Genomic DNA, 20,082 nt, shown 5'->3' with positions numbered 1-20,082 from the left:
GGTTGGAGCTATATATAACATTTTGTTCCCACCATTGTAGTTCTTTTATGGCTCTTATTGTTAGCTCCATAGGCCTATCAAAATGGCCTCTATTAATTTTTAGTGCTCTAATTTTTTCTCTCTGTAAATTTTGGTAATGTAATCGTCCAAATTGAATGGCAGGAAACGTGGCTATAATTTTCCCAATAATCCTGGCTACCCGTCTAATGGATGGTTTAACGGTATTAATAAGCTCTGTGCAATCCTTTTGGAACTCCGTGGCTTTCCCTATAGGTAAAGTCACTAACATATCAAGTGTGTTAATAGTGAACCCTAAGTAATCAATATTAGTAGCAGGTGTTAATCTTGACTTAATTGGATGGATAATGAATCCCAGCTGTTCCATCAATTGTCTTGTGGCAACCACTGCTCTACTAGCCAACTCATAAGTTTTCCCCACAATCAAGATATCATCCAAATATGCCATCACTCTATAGTTTTGTTGTCTAAGGAATGCCAAAGCTGGTTTAAGAATTTTTGTGAATAATCTAGGGGCTGACGTTAGCCCGTTTGGTAGCGCCTTGTATTGCCATGCTGACCCATCCAATTAAATTTCAAAAACCGTCTGTGTTCGTCTCTGATGGGTACCGTATAGTAAGCATCTTGCAGATCAATACTTGCCATAAAGTAGCCTGCCGACACTAGCTCTGTAGCAGTACTAAAAGTATCCATTTTAAAATGAGCATATTATACAAAATTATTAAGTGTTGATAAATCAATAATTATCCGGCAACCCCCATCTTTCTTATGTCTAATAAATATATTTGAGACAAATTCCTGTTGTTCATGTTTGGTTTTTTCAATTACTCCTTTAGTGAACAACCTTTGTATTTCAATATGAGCTTTAGCTCTGTCTAATTTGGTAAGCATATAAGTTCTGTCCGGTGTATGTTGTACTGGAGGGTCTTGTATGTGTATAAACTCTATCAGATATCCCTTAATACTGCTAAGGATATACCTATCCACAGTTAAATTACACCATGCTTCCAAATGAAATTGCAACCTCCCTCCAAGTTCTGTGCTCCTTATTAATTTTTGAGGCACAGACCCACCTACCTCCATGGTTATCGGTGGTGTTACTTTCTTGGTTTTAACCGAGGTTGCGGAGGGCCTTGAGGTTGAAGGTGGGGTAAATGTTGAAGTGGAGGCTTCCGCATTTTCCATTGTGGGCGTCCCGGGCCAACCCCTAAAAAAGGACGCTGTTGCTGGTTACCTCTGGCCTCTCTCCAATTTTTCGTACTATAAATATTAGTACTTGCTTTTTTAGTCGTCCCATAAGGATGATACCGTTTTCCGAGATATCCTTTGGTCGCTTTTATTAGGCCCAAAGTTTTGGCCTCTTCCTCCAAATCTTTGACCTGTTTTGATAGGTCACCCCCAAACAACAAATTTTGAGGTTTTATGGCTTTCTGCTTGCACAGGATTGCAAATTTTGGATCTAACGCTGGCTGAATAGCCCCTTTCCTGATGTTGTTCAGTTCAAATTGAACATTGCAAAACAGTGCTAAAGCGTCTTTCATGTCATTTGACATATCCACATTCTCTAGCGTACGGGCCAAAGCTGTTATACCCGCCGAGAGTCCTTTAAGAGCGTTTTGTATTTTGATATCTTGACTCCGGATAGCCTGCCCCACGTGTCTCCAAATGCTTCGGTTCACACTGGGTACATTCAGAGCCGCACAATTTCGCGGAGGTAAATGTCTACCCCATACCTCAGCTAAGGTATTAGTTTGCAGGTGATGGGTCGTCATGTAATCAATGCTGGCAGCCATCCTGGCCTCTAGGTCTTTTCCAGTTTGTTCTTGCTGGAAATATTTGCCCACCATGTCCAGCAACTGTGTTCCCTCATTCATATGGGAACGTGGCTCTGACTCTTGTTCAGAGTCTGAGTCAGGCAGCCCTTGAACACCCTCTTCAGATGAGGATGATATGTCCAGCAGCCTTTTCTGGCAATGCTCTGAGGGACTTACACCTGTGCCTGTGTGGCTTTTATCCATTTTCTGGAGCCTGGCACTATGGAGAAATTCCTCCCACAACCGCTCCAGCCGACTTTCGTGCTCTCCCGCACTGGTCGATCGCGGGTGTTTATTTTTAGCCCACCGCTCCTGCCGACTTTCGTGCCCTCGGGCACTAGTCGCACGCGGTTTTAATCGCAACCCGTCGCCATGCCTACCGGCTCTGGTTGCTCCCGGCCGCTGCAAATGCCGTTGTTCGCCGTCCCGGTACTCCTCCGAACATATTGATGACGGCCCCACATGCTGCAGCCACTCGTACTGTTTTCTGAGCTCTGCAGATGTGGTCGCTGCTGGCTGCTCTATTCCCTGCAGCTGGTCCTCATCACTGCTATACAAGTAAGTATTTACCGGCGACTTTTCGGGCTCACTTTCACAGTGATAAGTTTTGCGTTTCGCCTTCCCGCCCGGTCTAGAATTAGTTTTTCCCGGCGCGGGGTTTGAATCTGGCACAGCTGTCTCAATGCAAACTGCCTGTGCCGTCGGCTGCTGCTGCGGGTCCCCGGCACCTTTACCGCCGACATCCTGCAGCTTCTTCACAGCCTTTCTGCGTCCTTTGTCCATTCCTATAAACGGTGAAAAATGCAGAATCACTTACCTGCCGTCCACCGGCTTTTTAACTCTCCCGTTCAAGGGGACGTCCTCCCCAGGTCCGACACGTTCAATGCGTGTATGCGATATGACACGCATGCGCCGTAAGCGGGTTTCTTCACGAAGTCACTCACGTGACTCCGAAGTAAAATTGCAGATGCTGGTTTACACCAAAGAAAGGCACAAAATGCTGGAGTAACTCAGCGGGTCAGGCAGCATCTCCAGAGAAAAGGAATAGGGAGACTCGACCTATAACGTCATCTATTCCTTTTCTTCAGAGATGCTGCCTGATCCACTGAGTTACTCTGAGGCTATCTTCAAAAGGTTGGAAATACTTAACAGAACAGAAGGAAAGACTAAGCTTGCAATGCTCAATAGATAAACTTGAGGAACTGCACATTATTTTCTGTTTAAGTGAATTACTGGATTCTGGACTTCAACTAAGTTTATATTTCAGATGTTGATTTCACTCTTCATTTTTATACCCGTGGACCCTTTTCCCCCTTGCTATTCTTATTGCTTTGCCCGGTCCCTTTTATCAATTCATCTTTCCAATCCTCCATCAAATTACACCTCTTTTCTTTCCCATGTGCTTAAAACCTGGATTGCAAAATTTTAAACAGCATACTTGAATTAATGTTACCCAATCACAGGGAACATGCACCAGGTCCAGCATACATATGATTATACAGGCTGTATCTTTGTCTTTCCTTCAACATCTTAACAGAATAGGGGGAAGCCCGTAATGCTGAATGTTTCCCCAATGCAGCACAGCCAGTTAGCAAGAAAGGATAGGGGAGAGAGGACATCAAACGTACTCATCCAATACAACAGTACTGAAACAATGGGGTACCAAGGCAGTACACCATGACCCATTCCAACATTTAAAATGCCAATTTTCTTCCAGTAAGGAATAATGCTTCAAACATAGACCAGAATAATGAATTAAAGTTCTCTGATAAAAATAATTGTTACCTTGTTTTACCCAGTTCCACAATGCAACAGCCATATTCAGTTCCAAATGTTATCTTGATATTTCTATAATCATATGTCTGCCTTCCATCAAGGCGCTGTTGATCAAAAATAAAGCACATTAACTAAATTTAAAACAAACTAGCCAGCTTACAGCAATGTAATAACAAAAGTTGATACCAATATTTATGGTAGGTCACCGCTTGGATGTAAAAGTTTGTTTATATTTCCTTGAATATAGAGCTCTTCTCCCACACCTCAATTTTCATTTCACAAAATATCAGAGGAAAAAATAAATATCACCAAAACAGAGTTTATTTACCTTTACGAATTAAAATGCAGGAATGGGTACCTCTCAGTTCTTGTAACCAACAATTACTCCACAGCCTACTTGCTAATACTGCTATTCTCATCTAGTTTTCCTGGTCTACATAATTGTGTATTGCCAGAAGTTACACTTACCTTTTAAAAATGTGTATCTCAAATTTACGTTTTTAAAATAGCATGAATGTCTAATGCTTGTCTGCTGTTCACAATCTTTTAGTAACCCGCCCAATCTGGTTTCAATCTGTCCAGAGATTGGAACAGCTTGCAATTGCCACCCAATGAAACAGCAGTGGTGTTAAAGCAGTCATGTTCAACTGTACCTTCCGAGCACAGTCAGCAGAACGCAGGCTCTCTTCAGCATCAGAATTCTTGCAATAAATTTAAGTTATCTAGTTCTAATTGATTGCAAGATTGATTGCATCCATAGTCCCTCAGCCAACCTCAATCCTTGTTTCACTTCCATTGTTGATTCTAACGTCAATCACAACTCAAACCTTGCCCTTGATACCAAACTGTTGAGTACAGCTGTCAGGTCTAACTGCAGCAGAAAAGGGGCATTTACCCCAGATGACATTGATCTTCTAATTCCCCCCGACTTGAATATCATTTTGTCCCTATCCTGCCGTCAGGATACCGTTCCTGCCTTCAGATTTTACTATTGTCCATTCCCCCCACATCCCAGACAGACACCTGCACAGATGGACTACTGCAGTAAACCGTGCATGTTGATGACAAAAGTGGGAATATGTGGAAGGAAGGGAGAAAGTTGCAGGGATACAGCAGGGTGGTGTGGAAATGAACTGGTGGGGGGTCTGGGAGGGCAAAGTCCCCCCCCCCCCCCCACAACTGGAATGAAAGAAACGCAGTCCCAGCACTGACTGTGAGAGGCAGCTGATTTTGAAAACACCACCCAGACAGATCCGCTCATCATCCCTCCCATCACACACAGATGCCCACGATGTGCGGGCACACACACACACACACACACACGAGCAAAGATGCCCACACACACAAGCAAAGATGCCCACACACACACACACAAAGATGCCCACACACACACACAGATGCCCACACACACACACAGATGCCCACACACACACACAGATGCCCACACACACACATGCCCACACACACAGATGCCCACACACACACACAGATGCCCACACACACACACAGATGCCCACACACACACACAGATACACACACACACAGATGCCCACACACACACACACACACACACACACACACACACACACACACACACACACACACACACACACACACACACACACACACACACACACACACACACACACACACACACACACACACACACACACACATGCACACACACACACACACACACACAAAGATGCCCACACACACACACAAAGATGCCCACACACACACACAGATGCCCACACACACACGACAAAGATGCCCACACACACACACCCACACACACACACAGATGCCCACACACACACACACAGATGCCCACACACACACGAGCAAAGATGCCCACACACACAAGCAAAGATGCCCACACACACAAGCAAAGATGCCCACACACACACACAGATGCCCACACACACACACACACACACATGCCCACACACACACACACAGATGCCCACACACACACACAGACGCCCACACACACACACAGATGCCCACACACACACACACATGCCCCACAGACACCACACACACACACACAGATGCCCACACACACACACCCCCCACACACACACACACACACACACACACAGATGCCCACACACACACAGATGCCCACACACACACATACACACACAGGAGCAAAGATGCCCACACTGACACGCATACACACACACATACACGCACAAAGATGCCCACACACAGATACACACGAGCAAAGATGCCCACACACACACAGATGCCCACACACACACACAGACACGCACACACACATACATACACGAGGAGGTGCTGCCGCCCGGCCCTACACCGCAGGCCCGCACACAGTGAGCCGCTGTGAACACTCACTCACTCACACTCACGCCCGGCCGCCCCGGTTGAGTAGAGTTGATCCGCACCTGCCTGTCGGCGATGGCCTGCAGGATGAGCTGCCGCTCGCAGTTGGACAGCGGCGTCTCCCTCATCTCCTCTCCTCGCCTCTCCACCCGGCGCCCGCCTCTCACGTCACCAGCCGGCGACCAGCAGCAGCAGCAGCAGCTCAAACAAAGATCTTATCTCAACCTCCAGCAGCAGCAGCAGTAGATCTTTGGCTCATACTACTCCTCCTCCACCTCCTCCAGCAGCTGTTCCTTCACCAGCAGATGTTCCTCCTTCCCTTAGTTCTTGGCTTCTAGGTCCTCCAAAATATTCCAAATGGAATTGAAACTGGAGGTGGTGGAGGGAGGACTTAAGCCAGAGGCATCTGCAGTTCCTTCTTGGACTTAAGCCAGAGGCATCTGCAGTTCCTTCTTGGACTTAAGCCAGAGGCATCTGTAGTTCCTTCTTGGACTTAAGCCAGAAGCGGTTTTTGGGAAGAAGAATATTCTCCTGAACTTCGAAGGTAGACAAAAATGCTGGAGAAACTCAGCGGGTGCAGCAATATAACCATATAACAATTACAGCACGGAAACAGGCCATTTCGGCCCTTCTAGTCCGTGCCGAACACGTATTCTCCCCAAGTCCCATCTACCTGCTCTCGGACCATAACCCTCCATTCCTTTCCCGTCCATGCATCTATGGAGCGAAGGAAATAGGAAACGTTTCGGGCCGAAACCCTTCTTCAGTCTGAACAAAATAACTCCATCCTCATCTCCATTCTAAAGATCATCCATGGGTTCTGAGTCTGTGCCCTCTTATCCTAGACTCTCCCACTACTGGAAGGATCCTCTCCAAATTGACTCTATCTAGGCCTTCCATTATTCTGTAGTTTTCAATTGTCCTGGTGGTAACACTGGGTCTCCCTGTAACTCAGCCCGCAAGTCCAGGAAACATCCTGGTGCATCTTTTCTGCACAAATACTTTCCACTTGGTTGGGTAAATTAAGCTTCGTAAGAAGCTCAACACCATCCAGAAAAAAAACAGCCTTCTTACCACCCTATTCATTATCTTAAACATTCCCTTCCTCCACTACTGGCACACTGAAGCTATAATGTATTCTTTCTACAAAGTATACTGCTGCAGTACCTTCTCACCGATTCTGACAGCATATCTCAAAAGGTCAACAGCGGCATGAGAAAACACCATCTACAGGTTCCCTTCTAATTCATCAGCATCCTGTCTTGTCACCACAATCAGTACGAATTGACAATACTTCCTCCTCAATAGCCATTAAAACAGGAGCACTTCAAGGCTTTTTGCTCAGTCCCCTGCTACATTCTCTCTATACTCATGCGCGGCTGCCTCACACTGCCAGAGACCCTGGTTCAATTCTGACCGAAGGTGCAATCTGTGTGGAGTTTGTATGTTCACCCTGTGACCGTGTATATTTTCCTCCAGGTGCCTCAATTTCCTCCCACGTCCCAAAGACATGAAAGCCTGTCCTGGGCCGAGCACATTGGTGTAATCACAACAAACACTCATCAACACCTAAACTTCCTTCGAAGACTGAGGAAATCTGGCATGTTGATGAATACTTTATCGAACTTCTATGAGTGTATGGTAGTGAACACACTGGCTGGTTGCATCAGGGTTTTGTTCAGCAACTCGAATGTCCAGGAATGAAAGAGATTACAGCGAGTGGTAGACATTGCCTGGTCCATTACAGGCATAGACCTCCCCCCCCCAACTAAGAGATTTATAAGTGTCGCAGCCTTAAAAAGGCAGTCAATATCATCAGACCCACACCATCCAGGCCATGCTCTCATTCATTGGGAAGAAGGCACTGGAGTCTGAAAACTGTGACCACAAGGTTTAAGAATAGTTTTCACCCACCACCATCAGGCTCTTGAACAATAGACAATATGTGCAGGAGTAGGCCATTTGGCCCCTCGAGCCAGCACCGTCATTCAATGTGATCATGGCTGATCATCCCCAATCAGTACCCCCGTTCCTGCCTTCTCCCCCATATCCCCTGACTCCGCTATTTTTAAGAGCCCTATCTAGCTCTCTCTTGAAAGCATCCAGAGAACCTGCCTCCACCGCCCTCTGAGGCAGAGAATTCCACAGACTCACCACTCTCTGCGAGAAAAAGTGTTTCCTCGTCTCCGTTCTAAATGGCTTATTCCTTATTCTTAAACTGTGTCCCCTGGTTCTGGACTCCCCCAACATCGGGAACCTGTTTCCTGCCTCTAACGTGTCCAAGCCCTTAACAATCTTATATGGTTCAATGAGATCCCCTCTCATCCTTCTAAACTCCAGAGTGTACAAGACCAGCTGCTCCATTCTCTCAGCATATGACAGTCCCGCCATCCCAGGGATTAACCTTGTAAACCTACTCTGCGCTCCCTCAATAGCAAGAATGTCCTTCCTCAAATGATGGGACCAAAACTGCACACTAGGGCTCTGTACAACTGCAGAAGGATTGACGATACACAACACTAACATCAACTAGGACTAGGAACTACTCTGGACTATGCCTTTGGTTGTACTACCAACACCAGATTTTTCCACTAGTATTACGGTTATGAATTTATTAAATGTTTGATTTGGTTGTACTACCAACACCAGATTTTTCCACTAGTATTACGGTTATGAATTTATTAAATGTTTGATTATTATATTATTATATTTATCTTTGACTTGCTTTTTCAGGCCTTTTAACCGGCAGCAAGTAAGAATAATAAACTTCACCCATGCAATGGGAAAGGCAGAAGAACTCGGGGCATAGATAGGGATATGAAACTGGAAAATGATAGCTGTTACAGGAATGTAGCTGGGGGAGTGGCATGACTAGCAGCTCAATGTACAAAATGCTACAAAACGGATGGAGATGAATGTAAGAAAGGAAGGGGAATTGCATTTTTGATTAGGGAGAACATTTTGGTGGCACTTCAAGAAGATAATCCTGTGGGATCATCCAGTGATCAATTATAAAACAGTTCGATTTCAGTATTTACTTTCAGAATCCTTTCTAGTCCAGAGAACCGAAATTGTGGCGGCGTTACAACCAAAGATACTAGAGTAGAGGAACCTCTATGTTCTTTGGTTACAACTCATCCAAGACTAAACTGCAATTCCCAGCATCCAGTGCCAGCTCGGGGTGCGGTCGCTTGGCAGTAGAGAGATTGGAAAGAGTGAGTTCATAGTCCTAGTGGTTTTTGTTTGATGAGAGCAGTGTTTGTGCAGAGCGTAGTGAAGATCTTGCAGCGGCAGGCGAAGGGACAAATCTCTAATGTAAGTATGTTGAATACTTTTCGGGGCGGGGTTGTGTTTCGGCATACTTTGAAAGAGTAGATTGAAAATTATTTATCTTAAAACTTGATTGTATATTTTTTAAATATCAAGCGCTCATATAATGTCGCAGAAGTAACTTTGGATTGACATATTACAAACTTTTGTGCTTACCTTCATAAAATTGTGTTTTTTTAATTTTGTTTTGACCAGATTAGAAACAATGGCATCGACAGGAAAGGTGGGTCGATTTTTTTTAAACTCATTTTTAAAATACAGCCTTTCTGTGCATTATAATTTCGTGACTTTAAATGCACTTTTAAAGTTTGTAGCTTCTCAAACCCGTTCGTTCTTTCAAAAACGTCAGACCGTGTAACTGAGTCATGTGAGACAAAGTCAGGCTTCAGTTTTCCACTTACAACTTTATTGAATTGAATTGCTTTTTATTAAAAAAAATGAATGACGAATGTCGAAATATTTGATAGCGACTTTAAAGAAAACTTTTGAACGTGACTTTATTACTTTGGATTTCTTTGTGTCTCATCCTTAACCGCCAGGAACCACCCGACTACTTTTTAAAACTTGCATATTTTTGTTTCTTTACTTTTCCATCCCACTATGCGGTATCATACAGAGCCCTCTGTACGTGGCCTCTTGCAATTAATAACGAGGTACTATCCGAGCTTGAGGCTAGTCTTGAGCTAGTCTTCTATTTTCATATTGCAGACTTTTGAACTTAATATCAAAGAGTCTATAATATTCCGTGCATTGTTTTGTCATTCTGTATCAGAACTGGCCTTTTCCTTCAGTTTGTGATTATTGGCTCACTTTTTAACTCTGTTAACACACTGCACCCTCTTGGACATGTCCAACAATCCTACATTTTGTATCATTTTTAAACCTCTTTTGTCAACCAAACTTACAAAATTCTTAAGGGGTTGGACAGGCTAGATGCAGGAAGATTGTTCCCGATGTTGGGGAAGTCCAGAACAAGGGGTCACAGTTTAAGGGTAAGGGGGAAATCCTTTAGGACCGAGATGAGAAAAACATTTTTCACACAGAGAGTGGTGAATCTGTGGAATTCTCTGCCACAGAAGGTAGTTGAGGCCAGTTCATTGGCTGTATTTAAGAGGGAGTTAGATGTGGCCCTTGTGGTTAAAGAGATCAGGGGGTATGGAGAGAAGGCAGGTACAGGAGCACAAGAGGCTGCAGGTACAGGATACTGAGTTGGATGATCAGCCATGCTCATATTGAATGGCGGTGCAGGCTCGAAGGGCCGAATGGCCTACTCCTGCACCTATTTTCTATGTTTCTAAGTCCATGCTGTCACTCGATTTGCTGCCTTTAACGCACCAAACACTACTGACCAAACAATTCTACCCTCATTCTATCACAAATGTTCCCTTTGCCCCATCAATTCCTTCCCACTGTTCATCTTCTTTGTAAATTGAAGCTAGACACAAAGTTTTCAAACAACTCAGAGGGTCAAGCAGCACAGGTGGCATTTCAGATCAGGACCCTTTTGACGGACCTTTTCTTTGTAAACCAGCATGTTTTTTTCCCTCTCCCTTTAAATTCTTTGATTCAGTGTGTGAACTCGTTCTCTTCCCACAACCCGACTTGCTGATTGTTTCCAGCATTTTCTGCTTTTAATTTAGATTTCGATTTCTGATTTTTGACATACATTTTTTTGTTTCTTCCCTAATTAGGAAATGTTTTATTTTCTCAATTTTTAAAACTATTGAATGGCTTAAACTTGATTTAGATTTAGTGGTCTGATATCTGCTCCTGTGCATGCTTTGGTGTTTCTATAATAATAATAATAATAATAATAATAATATCTTTTATTGTCATTGCACGTCAGTGCAACGAGATTTAATATGCAGCTCCAACCGATGAAAAAGAAAAGTAAAATAAATAAATAATTGTATTGTATTGTATTCAATATTGTAGTGTATTGTATTCAAATTTATTGTCATTGTCTCAATTAGAGACAATGAAATGAATTTTCCTTACAGGCAGTATCATAAAAATAAATAAATAATAAATAATAAAACATATTAAAAATAAAATTTTTGGTGGGGTGAGGGGCACTCAGCAGGGCCGGTTCAGAGCCGCTATAGCTCTTGGAATAAAGCTGTTTCCGAGTCTTATCAACATTTTGTAGATAAGCATTTGTTTGTAATGAATCAGTAATATAAACACCATATCACTGCAGTTTTGTGACTGATCAGAAATGTTGAGTGTCTACATTGTGGACAAAGTGAATATGTATAGCTAGTAAATTGGACTATAATGGCGAGAACCATACAACAGGAAATCAGGCTCTTTGGCCCAACTTGCCCATGCCAACCAAGATGCATCATCGAAGTTAGTCCCATTTACCTGCATCTGGCCCATATTCCTCTAACCTTTCCTATCCATGTCCAAGTGTCTTTTAAATACTGTTATAGTAGCTGCCTCAACTACCTCCTCTGGCAGCTCATTCCATATACTCACCACTCTCTGAATGAAAATGTTGCCCATTGGGTTCCAATTAAATCTTTCCCCTCTCATCTTAAACCACTGTTCTTTGGTTCTTGATTACCCTGCATAGCTTGAAAGACTCTGTGCATTCCCCCTATCAATTCCTCTCATGATTTTATACTTTTCTGTACGATCACCCTGCAGCCTCTTGTGCTCCAAAGAATAAAGTCCCAGTCTGCCCAACTTCTCCCTGTAGTTTAGGCCCCGAGTCCTGGCAATGCCCTTGTAAATCTTCTTGGTGTGTTTATTTTGTTGAAGAAGAAATTCATCATAGCCAAAACGTTGTCAAATATTTGTATATTTTAGTACTATGTTATTGAGTAACTAATCTTGAATTAGATTATGGCTTTGCACTATATTGCTTTTGTTAATGTTTAATAGAATCATCATCATCATTGAAAACATCGACGGGCACAATGTTTTGTACGACAGTGATCGCAACTTCTACTGAAGTGTAGATGGCCGTTGGCTCTCTAGGAGCTCATCCGCCCTTTGACAGGTCTTGTTTTTGGTCCTGCAGGGGGTCCACAGCCCCCTCCTCACTTGGCAAACCAGGTGGGGGAGATGGTTTGGTTGCCGACTATCCGACCATGAAGAGGTTAGCATAGGATTACATGGTACCTGTGGTGGGGGGAACTCTCCCCGACCTGACTCTCGATAATGGAAAGTTATCCCTATTATTATTATTGTGGGGAAGTTGATCCATAATATGTAACAAGGTTTGTCTGAGGCACTGAAGGCGCTGAACAACAACTGTGTTTGTTGATAAACTTTCCTTTCATTTGCTGGTAACTGCTATCTTTTCAATTATAATATATTATTCAGGGTTCCCGAGGAGTTATTAAAGACTATCCAAACTTTGATGCAAACCAAGATGCTGAACTGCTCAGAAAAGCCATGAAAGGACTGGGTAATTACTTGAAATATGTAACTTGTAGAAAATGTTTATCTTTAACCATTTTTTTATTCGTGGGCTGAGAATTTTTGAAATTCAGTCGCAATGTGTGTGTGTGTGTGTGTATGTACAGCTGGAGATATGGCTATTGTTGCCGCTTGAGATTTGTCTTTGCAGAGATGCTTGTGAGTGATCTCCTTGTGAACTGCTGCAGTCTGTCTGAAGAAGTTAGTCTGATGTGCAGGGATCTGTAGGATTTTGTCCAGCAATGAATGACTTGAAGGGAAACCTGTAGGTGATGAGCTCATGTTTTTATTTGAAGATAGACACAAAATGCTGGAGTGACTCAGCGGCACAGGCAGCATCTCTGGAGAGAAGGAATGGGTGATGTTTTGGGTCGAGACCCTTCTTCAGACTGATGTCAGGGGAGTGGGAGCGGTGTATAGATAAGGAAGTGTAAGGTGTGAAAAACGGACAAGGGGAATGGGACGAAGGGAAATGTAGAAATGTAGTTAGTTGGGAGAAGTAACAACAAAGCATGTTTTTGTTTGTTGGTTAGGGGCTCAGGTTTGGGATACGTTATTGTAGAAGATTTGCAAGTACGTTTACTAGATATGATAGATGGTGCAAACTGCAGCAATGATGGTGAAATACTGAATGTTTAGGATGGTACATCAGGGCAATTGCTTTACATGGTGTTGAACTTTATGGGTTTTTTTGAGATCATTCATGCAACCAGGCAGAGTATTTTAATACACTCCAGATTTGCACCTGGTAGATGGTGGAAAGTACTTTGAGGAATCGGAAAGTGAGACAATTGCTGCAGGATAGGCAACTCCTTACCTGCTCTTATAGCCACGATTATGCTTGGTACAATTAAGCTTGCTTTATGATGCACATAAAGAAAATGTTGATACTAGATTGTCCATTTGTGTCCAAGAGTTGCCCTCTCTTTAGAGAATAAAATTTCATTGGTTTGTTGATCATCAGAACTCAGACAGCATATTGTCATTGTATCTTGTCATTCAAGACACTTGCCAGAGTATTGCAATCAAGGATGTTTTGTGCTAACTGTTTTCTCATTTTGCTATAATCGTTGTTGGAGTTAGAGGTAAGGTTGGATGTGATAAATTTATATCTTGAAAATATTACGTTTACAATTCGGTTTATACTGAATTTAATTGACCTTCATGCATACATGAGCAATCATTTTGTAAGTGCTCCGTATTAATAAGATTAATAATGAATGATTCTGCTTTGATGTTTATTGGATGAGGAGTATTAAATTCTACTTTGTCTCCATTAACCATAATTAATTTTGGTTTAGTTAAGCTTGTGTTCCTTTTGATTGTACCTCTATCCACAACAGTATTTTCAATATCTCTTTCTGGATTTATGATTGAATTTTTGCTTTCACTACCTTTCCTACCAAGAAAAAGGATAAACTTCCCATTGCCCTGCCTTTATATTCAGCAGATCATTTGATCACCTGCCACGTCCAACAAAATTCCACCACCAGCGCCATTTTCTCCTTCCCTCCCTTTGGAGCCTTCTGGAGGAACAGTCAGTCCTGTTTGGGACACTCTGGTTTAATCTTCCATCTTTGCCACGCCCTCTTGCCTTGTCACGGCACTTCCCCATGCAACTGAGGGAGAGGTACTGTGACAAGCCAAGTGGGTGTTGCAAAGATCCTTCATCCACTCGTTTCAAGTGAAGCAATGATTTACTTGCAAGACAAATTTGGCATATTAAATTCTGTCCTCAATATGTGGTTTGTGTTGCATTGGGGGAATAACAAACAGATTGGTTATGGAACTCCTCTGTTCAATCAACCAATCTACCAGAATGGCCCTCAGTTTCCAGTTCCATGTCCCATTCCCATCCTGAATTCAACTTTAGCCTTTCGCCACCTTCGAATTAAGATCAGTGTAAGCTTAAGGGACAGTATCTTGTCCACAATATACACATCACTGTCTTCCCAATACAATATATGAATTAGGAGCTAGAGTCATCGATCCGACCTCTTGAATCTGTAACACTGTTGAATACAATCATGGCTAATCTAATTTAATCTCATCTCTGCATTACTGGCTGCCCCCACATAATCTCTCAGCACCTGTCTGAACAGGAATCCATTTCCTCTGTAATAAAATATTCAAAGACTTTGCTTCCATCATCCTGTAATGAAGAGAGTTCCAAAGTTTTGCATCCGACAGAGAAAAAGAGTGTTATCTCTATTTTAAATGTGAGTTTTTATTTCCAAACCATGACTCCAAGTCCTAGATATTTTTTTCGTAAGTAAAAACATCTTTCCCTTATAACTCTGTCAAGATCCCTCAGGATCTTTTATTTCAACCAAGTCTCCTTTCTTCTTCTAAACATTAGTAGAAATGAACTAATCAAAGGCAAACTGCTCAGCTCTGGCAACACATTTCCCTTTCCACTAACTTTTGCTTCTTTTCTTTTGGTTTGTTGCACCCATCACAATGTTTAACGTTTTATTTTTATCTTTTCCCATTCAAAGAGTCTCTAGCCAGAAATAATATATTTTTTTCTTCCTTCTATCCCCACACGTCTTGCCTGATCTGCTGAGATTTAAGCTGTATCTGCTTTTGGTTTTCTTTAATTTAGCAGTTTTGATAATGCAGCACTTCCTCATGTTGGACTGGAGCATCAATCTAGACTTTACCAAGTTTGGTTGTAATTCTGGATCCAAATCAAGCAGCAGTGGAAAACTCATTTTAGCCTCTCTGACATAGCTCTATATGGACTTGTGGTATCCTGATAAATGAAGGAATTTTTATAGATTGTTTTTTATGTAGTGAATCAAGAATTATAAATGGGAGGGGGGGGTCTGAACTTCCTTGTTATTCTTGCTATGTATGATGTGAAGACAGGGTTATTGAGGGAAATGTTTTCCCAAATACATCAAATTGCAATGCATTCAGTTTTGCGTACAGAATGTTGCACCATTTATCTTTCCTTGGTGAGATATGGGTGATATTTAACAGAATGATATCAGGGCTTCAGCAACTAAGGGGATAGGTTATGTAAACCAGGCCTAATTCTGTTAACTCTTGGTGATTGTGGATGTTTAAACCAGGGTGTTAAAACAACAAAAATATTCTGACGTGTTTGTGCCTAAATACACATGACTTTACGGGTTTTGCTTTTCTTGTGTTCTGTAGGTACTGATGAAAGTGCAATTATTAGCATCTTAACTACCAGGAGCAGCACTCAACGTTTACAAATCTCTCTTCAATACAAAACTCTCTTTGGCAGGGTAGGACAATATTTAAACAAATGTTTCATTGTACGTATCAACTCACTTTCGTGGATTTAAATGAAACATGGGAGTTGAGCTAAACAAAACTTTGCTCTCCTTTTACGCTGTGAAATAGCAGGCATGGAAATGCTGACAATCTTTCTCCATCAGTGTGATTACAGCAGTACTAATACAAAGGGTGGGTAAACCTTGATGCAGAAATTATTGTGAGCCAAGGTTGAAAGTTTTCCCAAAAGTGTTAATTGGGTGCAAACTGCAAAATTCTTCGTGTAGTTGATAGAAACATAGAAAAATAGGTGCAGGAGTCTTCGAGCCTGCACCGCCATTCAATATGATCATGGCTGATCATCCAATGCTGTACTTGTACCTGCTTTCTCTCCATACCCCCTGATCTCTTTAGCCACAAGGGCCACATTTAACTCTCTCTTAATTATAACCAATGAACTGGCCTCAACTACATTCTGTGGCAGAGAATTCCAGAGATTCACCACTCTCTGTGTAAAAACTTTTTTTCTCATCTCAGTCCTAAAAGATTTCCCCCTTATCCTTAAACTGTGACCCCTTGTTCTGGACTTCCCCAACATCGGGAACAATCTTCCTGCATCTAGCCTGTCCAACCCCTTAAGAATTAAGAACGTTGCCTATTTCCTTCGCTCCATAGATGCTGCTGCACCCGATGAGTTTCTCCAGCTTTTTTGTGTACCTTCGATTTTCCAGCATCTGCAGTTCCTTCTTAAACCCTTAAAAATTTTGTAAGTTTCTATCAGATCCCCCCTCAATCTTCTAAATTCTAGCGAGTGCAAGCCGAGTTATTCCATAAGTTTGCTTTGCCTCTGAATCAGATATTTGTTGCTACCACCAAATTGTAATGAATTCCAATTGGCAACTGGATTAATGAAAGGAATTGCAATGCCCAAGTACCAGTGGAGCGGGGATAAGGAATTACATTCTGAGGGAAGAAAACTCTGAAACTCGTATGCATTCCTTGTAAATTCAGCTGTTTTGAACAGGGTCGGCGTGTTGCAGAGTGGGCAACTGTGATTCTTGCTGTCCACTGACCATGTTCTTGGTGAGTTTCAGGTTCTAGAGAAGGAGTAGTGTGCAAGTAACTTATAGGTCCCTTTAATAAACAAATTCGGAGCACCATTCCTGTGATAACGAGCTTAACTTTATTTACTCCATTCTTTACAAATGTAGTGTTAGTGAGCATTTGGAATACAGTTTGGTCTCAGGTTTTTGTTGTCCTTATTAATTCCATCATATTGTAATCTACTTCCCCTGAGTTATAGTAGTCATTTTGAAGTATGAGTTGTATCCATTCTGAAAGTGATTTCCAAATTTTGATTCTGTTTCTATTAGATTAGATGGGAGCTGAGACAATTTAACTGTAAAATCACTTGAATCTTGATTGTGACTTATTTTAAAGATGCACTGTGTAATAATAATAATCTTGTGCACAACAGGATCTCGTTGAGGACCTAAAGTCTGAATTGGGTGGGAAGTTTGAAAATGTGATTGTTGGACTCATGAAGACCCCTCTGCAGTACAGCGTCTCTGAATTACACAATGCCCTTAAGGTAAATCTGTGGATGGATTATTCAGTTTTTTCGATCTTGTTTTGCATGATGAACTGTTACATTCTAGAGGTGTAATGTATTCAATCCTGAGAAAGGAAAATTTCATTTCAATCTTATTGATTCTGTTTAAATAATGATTTAGAATGATTATAACACAACACAATTTGTGAAAGATCCCTGTCAATAATTTAGAACACTGCTGATGATTTCATGCCCTTATTGCTCGTTATTGGACACTTCTGAACCTGTAGAAGCAAGGGAGGCACTTTTTTTTGTCCTTTCTATTACATATGTACCTCAGTTGCCTAAACGATTCCCATCGAACCCTGGCGGTGGCTCCTGAAACTAATCTTTAGCCCAGCAAAAGAAACGAAAAAATGACGAGCTCCTGTATTTAACGCTGGCAGCAATTGGTGCTCTATTGAGGCTCTATTGGGGAAGCTCAACTTATTTGAGAGGTAGAAGAATCATAGAGTCTATATCTCTGAAATATCAGAGACCCAACCGATATTAATGGTGACGTCAATTTTAGTTGTCGAGTTGGTGCATGATATTCTGACTACAAATATTATTGCTATTAACCTTCATAACATCTGGGTCAGTGTTATTGAATATCCCCATAGCTGTGGTGCAAGAGGTTTTAAGGGACAAGGCCACTGCTGAGATTACTCCAGTACTACAGGTTGTACTAGCAACATATTATCTTCACATCCAGCATTATAAGTTGTGGGACTTGATGTAACTGAAACATGTGTGCCAAAATCCAATATCCAACCAAGTATTATGTTCTAACATCCTACCTGCACCTAGAATTGAGTCTGAATATTATTAAGACAGAGATTCTTGGTAAGCAAGGGGTGAACTGAGAGCACAGGTAGATGGAAATACGGATTTGTGTCATTATCTCATTAAATGGTAGGGCAGACTTGAGGCTTCCCCTATTCCTAATGTGTATGTTCCTACATGCCTGCACGGAAGGCCAAGTCAATTGATATTTTAATGGCAGAGATAGATCGATTTTTGATTAGTACGGCTGCCAGGGCTTATAGATCAGCCATGATTGAATGGCAGAGTAGACTTGATGGCCCTAATTCTGCTCCCATCATTTATGAACATGAACAAGGTGGGTTTAACTGCAATGACCTCTGTTGTTTTTATTGGCACTGATCCATCTCCAAATCACCTTGGAATTCATTCCTTGGGTTCAATGTGAAGGTGTCAACTCTTGACCTGTAGAGCCACAAAGGTGTAGAGTCACAATTTAAAATTGTCTCCTGGAGAATTAGGCCATTCGGCCCATCAAGTCACAATTTAAAATCCAGAGGCACAGACTGAACAGGACCAATCTGAAGTTGCTCAAATGGCATTGGGCCTATTATTTTGAACACTTTCCACAGGATATAGTCTCCTAAACACCACGCATCTAACTCCTGATAACAACTACAAGCTCATGAGGTGGCCATTCAATGTTCTTGCCTCGTACTTGTCTTGATCCCATACGTTATTTATATAATAGCCTTGTGAAACATTTCCTGATTAAATAGCTTCCAGTTGAAGCATCTTTCTTTCCCTCATGATCCTTTCAGTGAAATTTATTTGAGATTATCTTCATTTGTCCAGTAGAGAGAGCATTTCATTAATCAGAATAATGTTACCAAGGTTCACTCAGCCAGCTGTTTAATGGCGTTCCTCCTCTCCTCATGGGCTTCTACTTGGGTACTGCAGCAATTCCCAGTTTTACGGCTGTGCAAGAATGCACATCCCACTCTTTATTGTTCCTCGTATGAGCTCTGATTCCCTGTGCCTCGATCTCTAATCCCTTTATAATTTATAACTGAATTTATAAACTGAGTGATTTGGATTTAGTCCAGTAGCAACACATTAAGTGGTTCTAACTATTTAATATATTCACCGTATGTTTTTTATTTTTTCGAACTGGAGAAATAATATCCCCTTAGATCCCCCTCAACAAAGTTTCTGAATTTGCATGGTTTTCCAGATTTTTGTATTTTAAAATAAAATGCACTTTCATTAAGCAATCATCTTGAAACTATCTTCGACATTCCAAGGAGGGTTAAAATTGTACTTGCTGCGGTGATTCACCAGGCACAGCTGTGCAATCCACGTGGCAGGAAGGAGCCAGAACTCGAGCTGAACCACAATATTTAAATTAGAGTGAATATCTTTCACTGTTAACCCAGAGCAGAACTTAGAACTGAGATCCCAGCATGAAAAAGATACTTGTTTGAAAACTAAACTTAGAGCAGCAACAGTTGCAACTGGTGTTTGCAAGAAAAATGGCGTTGGACATAAAATTGATATTAAGCCAAAGATGATGCAAGAAAGAGGGGTTTTAGCGAGTGGATTCCAGAGGATTGAGGATGTATGGCTGCTAGTGGAAATGAAGGTACACATGGTATCAGAGTTGGAGAATGTCTGTCTTGAAATTGTAAGAGGTATTTAAATTACCAAGTTCAACTGAGTTTGTCATACCTATTTTACACCTGGAGTATACTATGCGTTATTTTG

General features: G+C 41.9%; 2 protein-coding genes across 3 annotated transcripts in view; one reads left to right on the top strand and one right to left on the bottom strand.

The window, feature by feature from the left end:
* Window positions 1-6,167, bottom strand: part of exosc9 (exosome component 9) — a 32,513-nt gene extending 26,346 nt beyond the window's left edge. Inside the window, exons 1-2 of the mRNA XM_055647116.1 lie at window positions 6,020-6,167; window positions 3,618-3,712 (exon numbers count right to left, since the gene is read on the bottom strand). Of these exons, the coding sequence (XP_055503091.1) occupies window positions 3,618-3,712; window positions 6,020-6,085 (161 nt within the window). The 5' untranslated portion in view covers window positions 6,086-6,167. The remainder of the gene's footprint in view (window positions 1-3,617; window positions 3,713-6,019) is intronic.
* Window positions 6,168-9,127: 2,960 nt separating this feature from the next.
* The window catches only part of LOC129704159 (annexin A5-like), a 31,218-nt gene continuing 20,263 nt past the window's right edge, over window positions 9,128-20,082 (top strand). The window contains exons 1-5 of one of the 2 annotated variants that reach the window (XM_055647085.1): window positions 9,128-9,272; window positions 9,483-9,510; window positions 12,621-12,705; window positions 15,879-15,973; window positions 17,440-17,553. In XM_055647085.1, coding sequence (XP_055503060.1) covers window positions 9,493-9,510; window positions 12,621-12,705; window positions 15,879-15,973; window positions 17,440-17,553 — 312 coding nt within the window. In that variant the 5' untranslated portion in view covers window positions 9,128-9,272; window positions 9,483-9,492. The remainder of the gene's footprint in view (window positions 9,273-9,482; window positions 9,511-12,620; window positions 12,706-15,878; window positions 15,974-17,439; window positions 17,554-20,082) is intronic. The other variant, XM_055647093.1, reaches the window with a different exon arrangement.

The sequence above is a fragment of the Leucoraja erinacea genome, chromosome 1 (genome assembly GCF_028641065.1).
Source record: "Leucoraja erinacea ecotype New England chromosome 1, Leri_hhj_1, whole genome shotgun sequence".
Classification (NCBI taxonomy): Eukaryota; Metazoa; Chordata; class Chondrichthyes; order Rajiformes; family Rajidae; genus Leucoraja; species Leucoraja erinaceus.
This window is presented reverse-complemented; position numbering and strand designations above follow the sequence as displayed.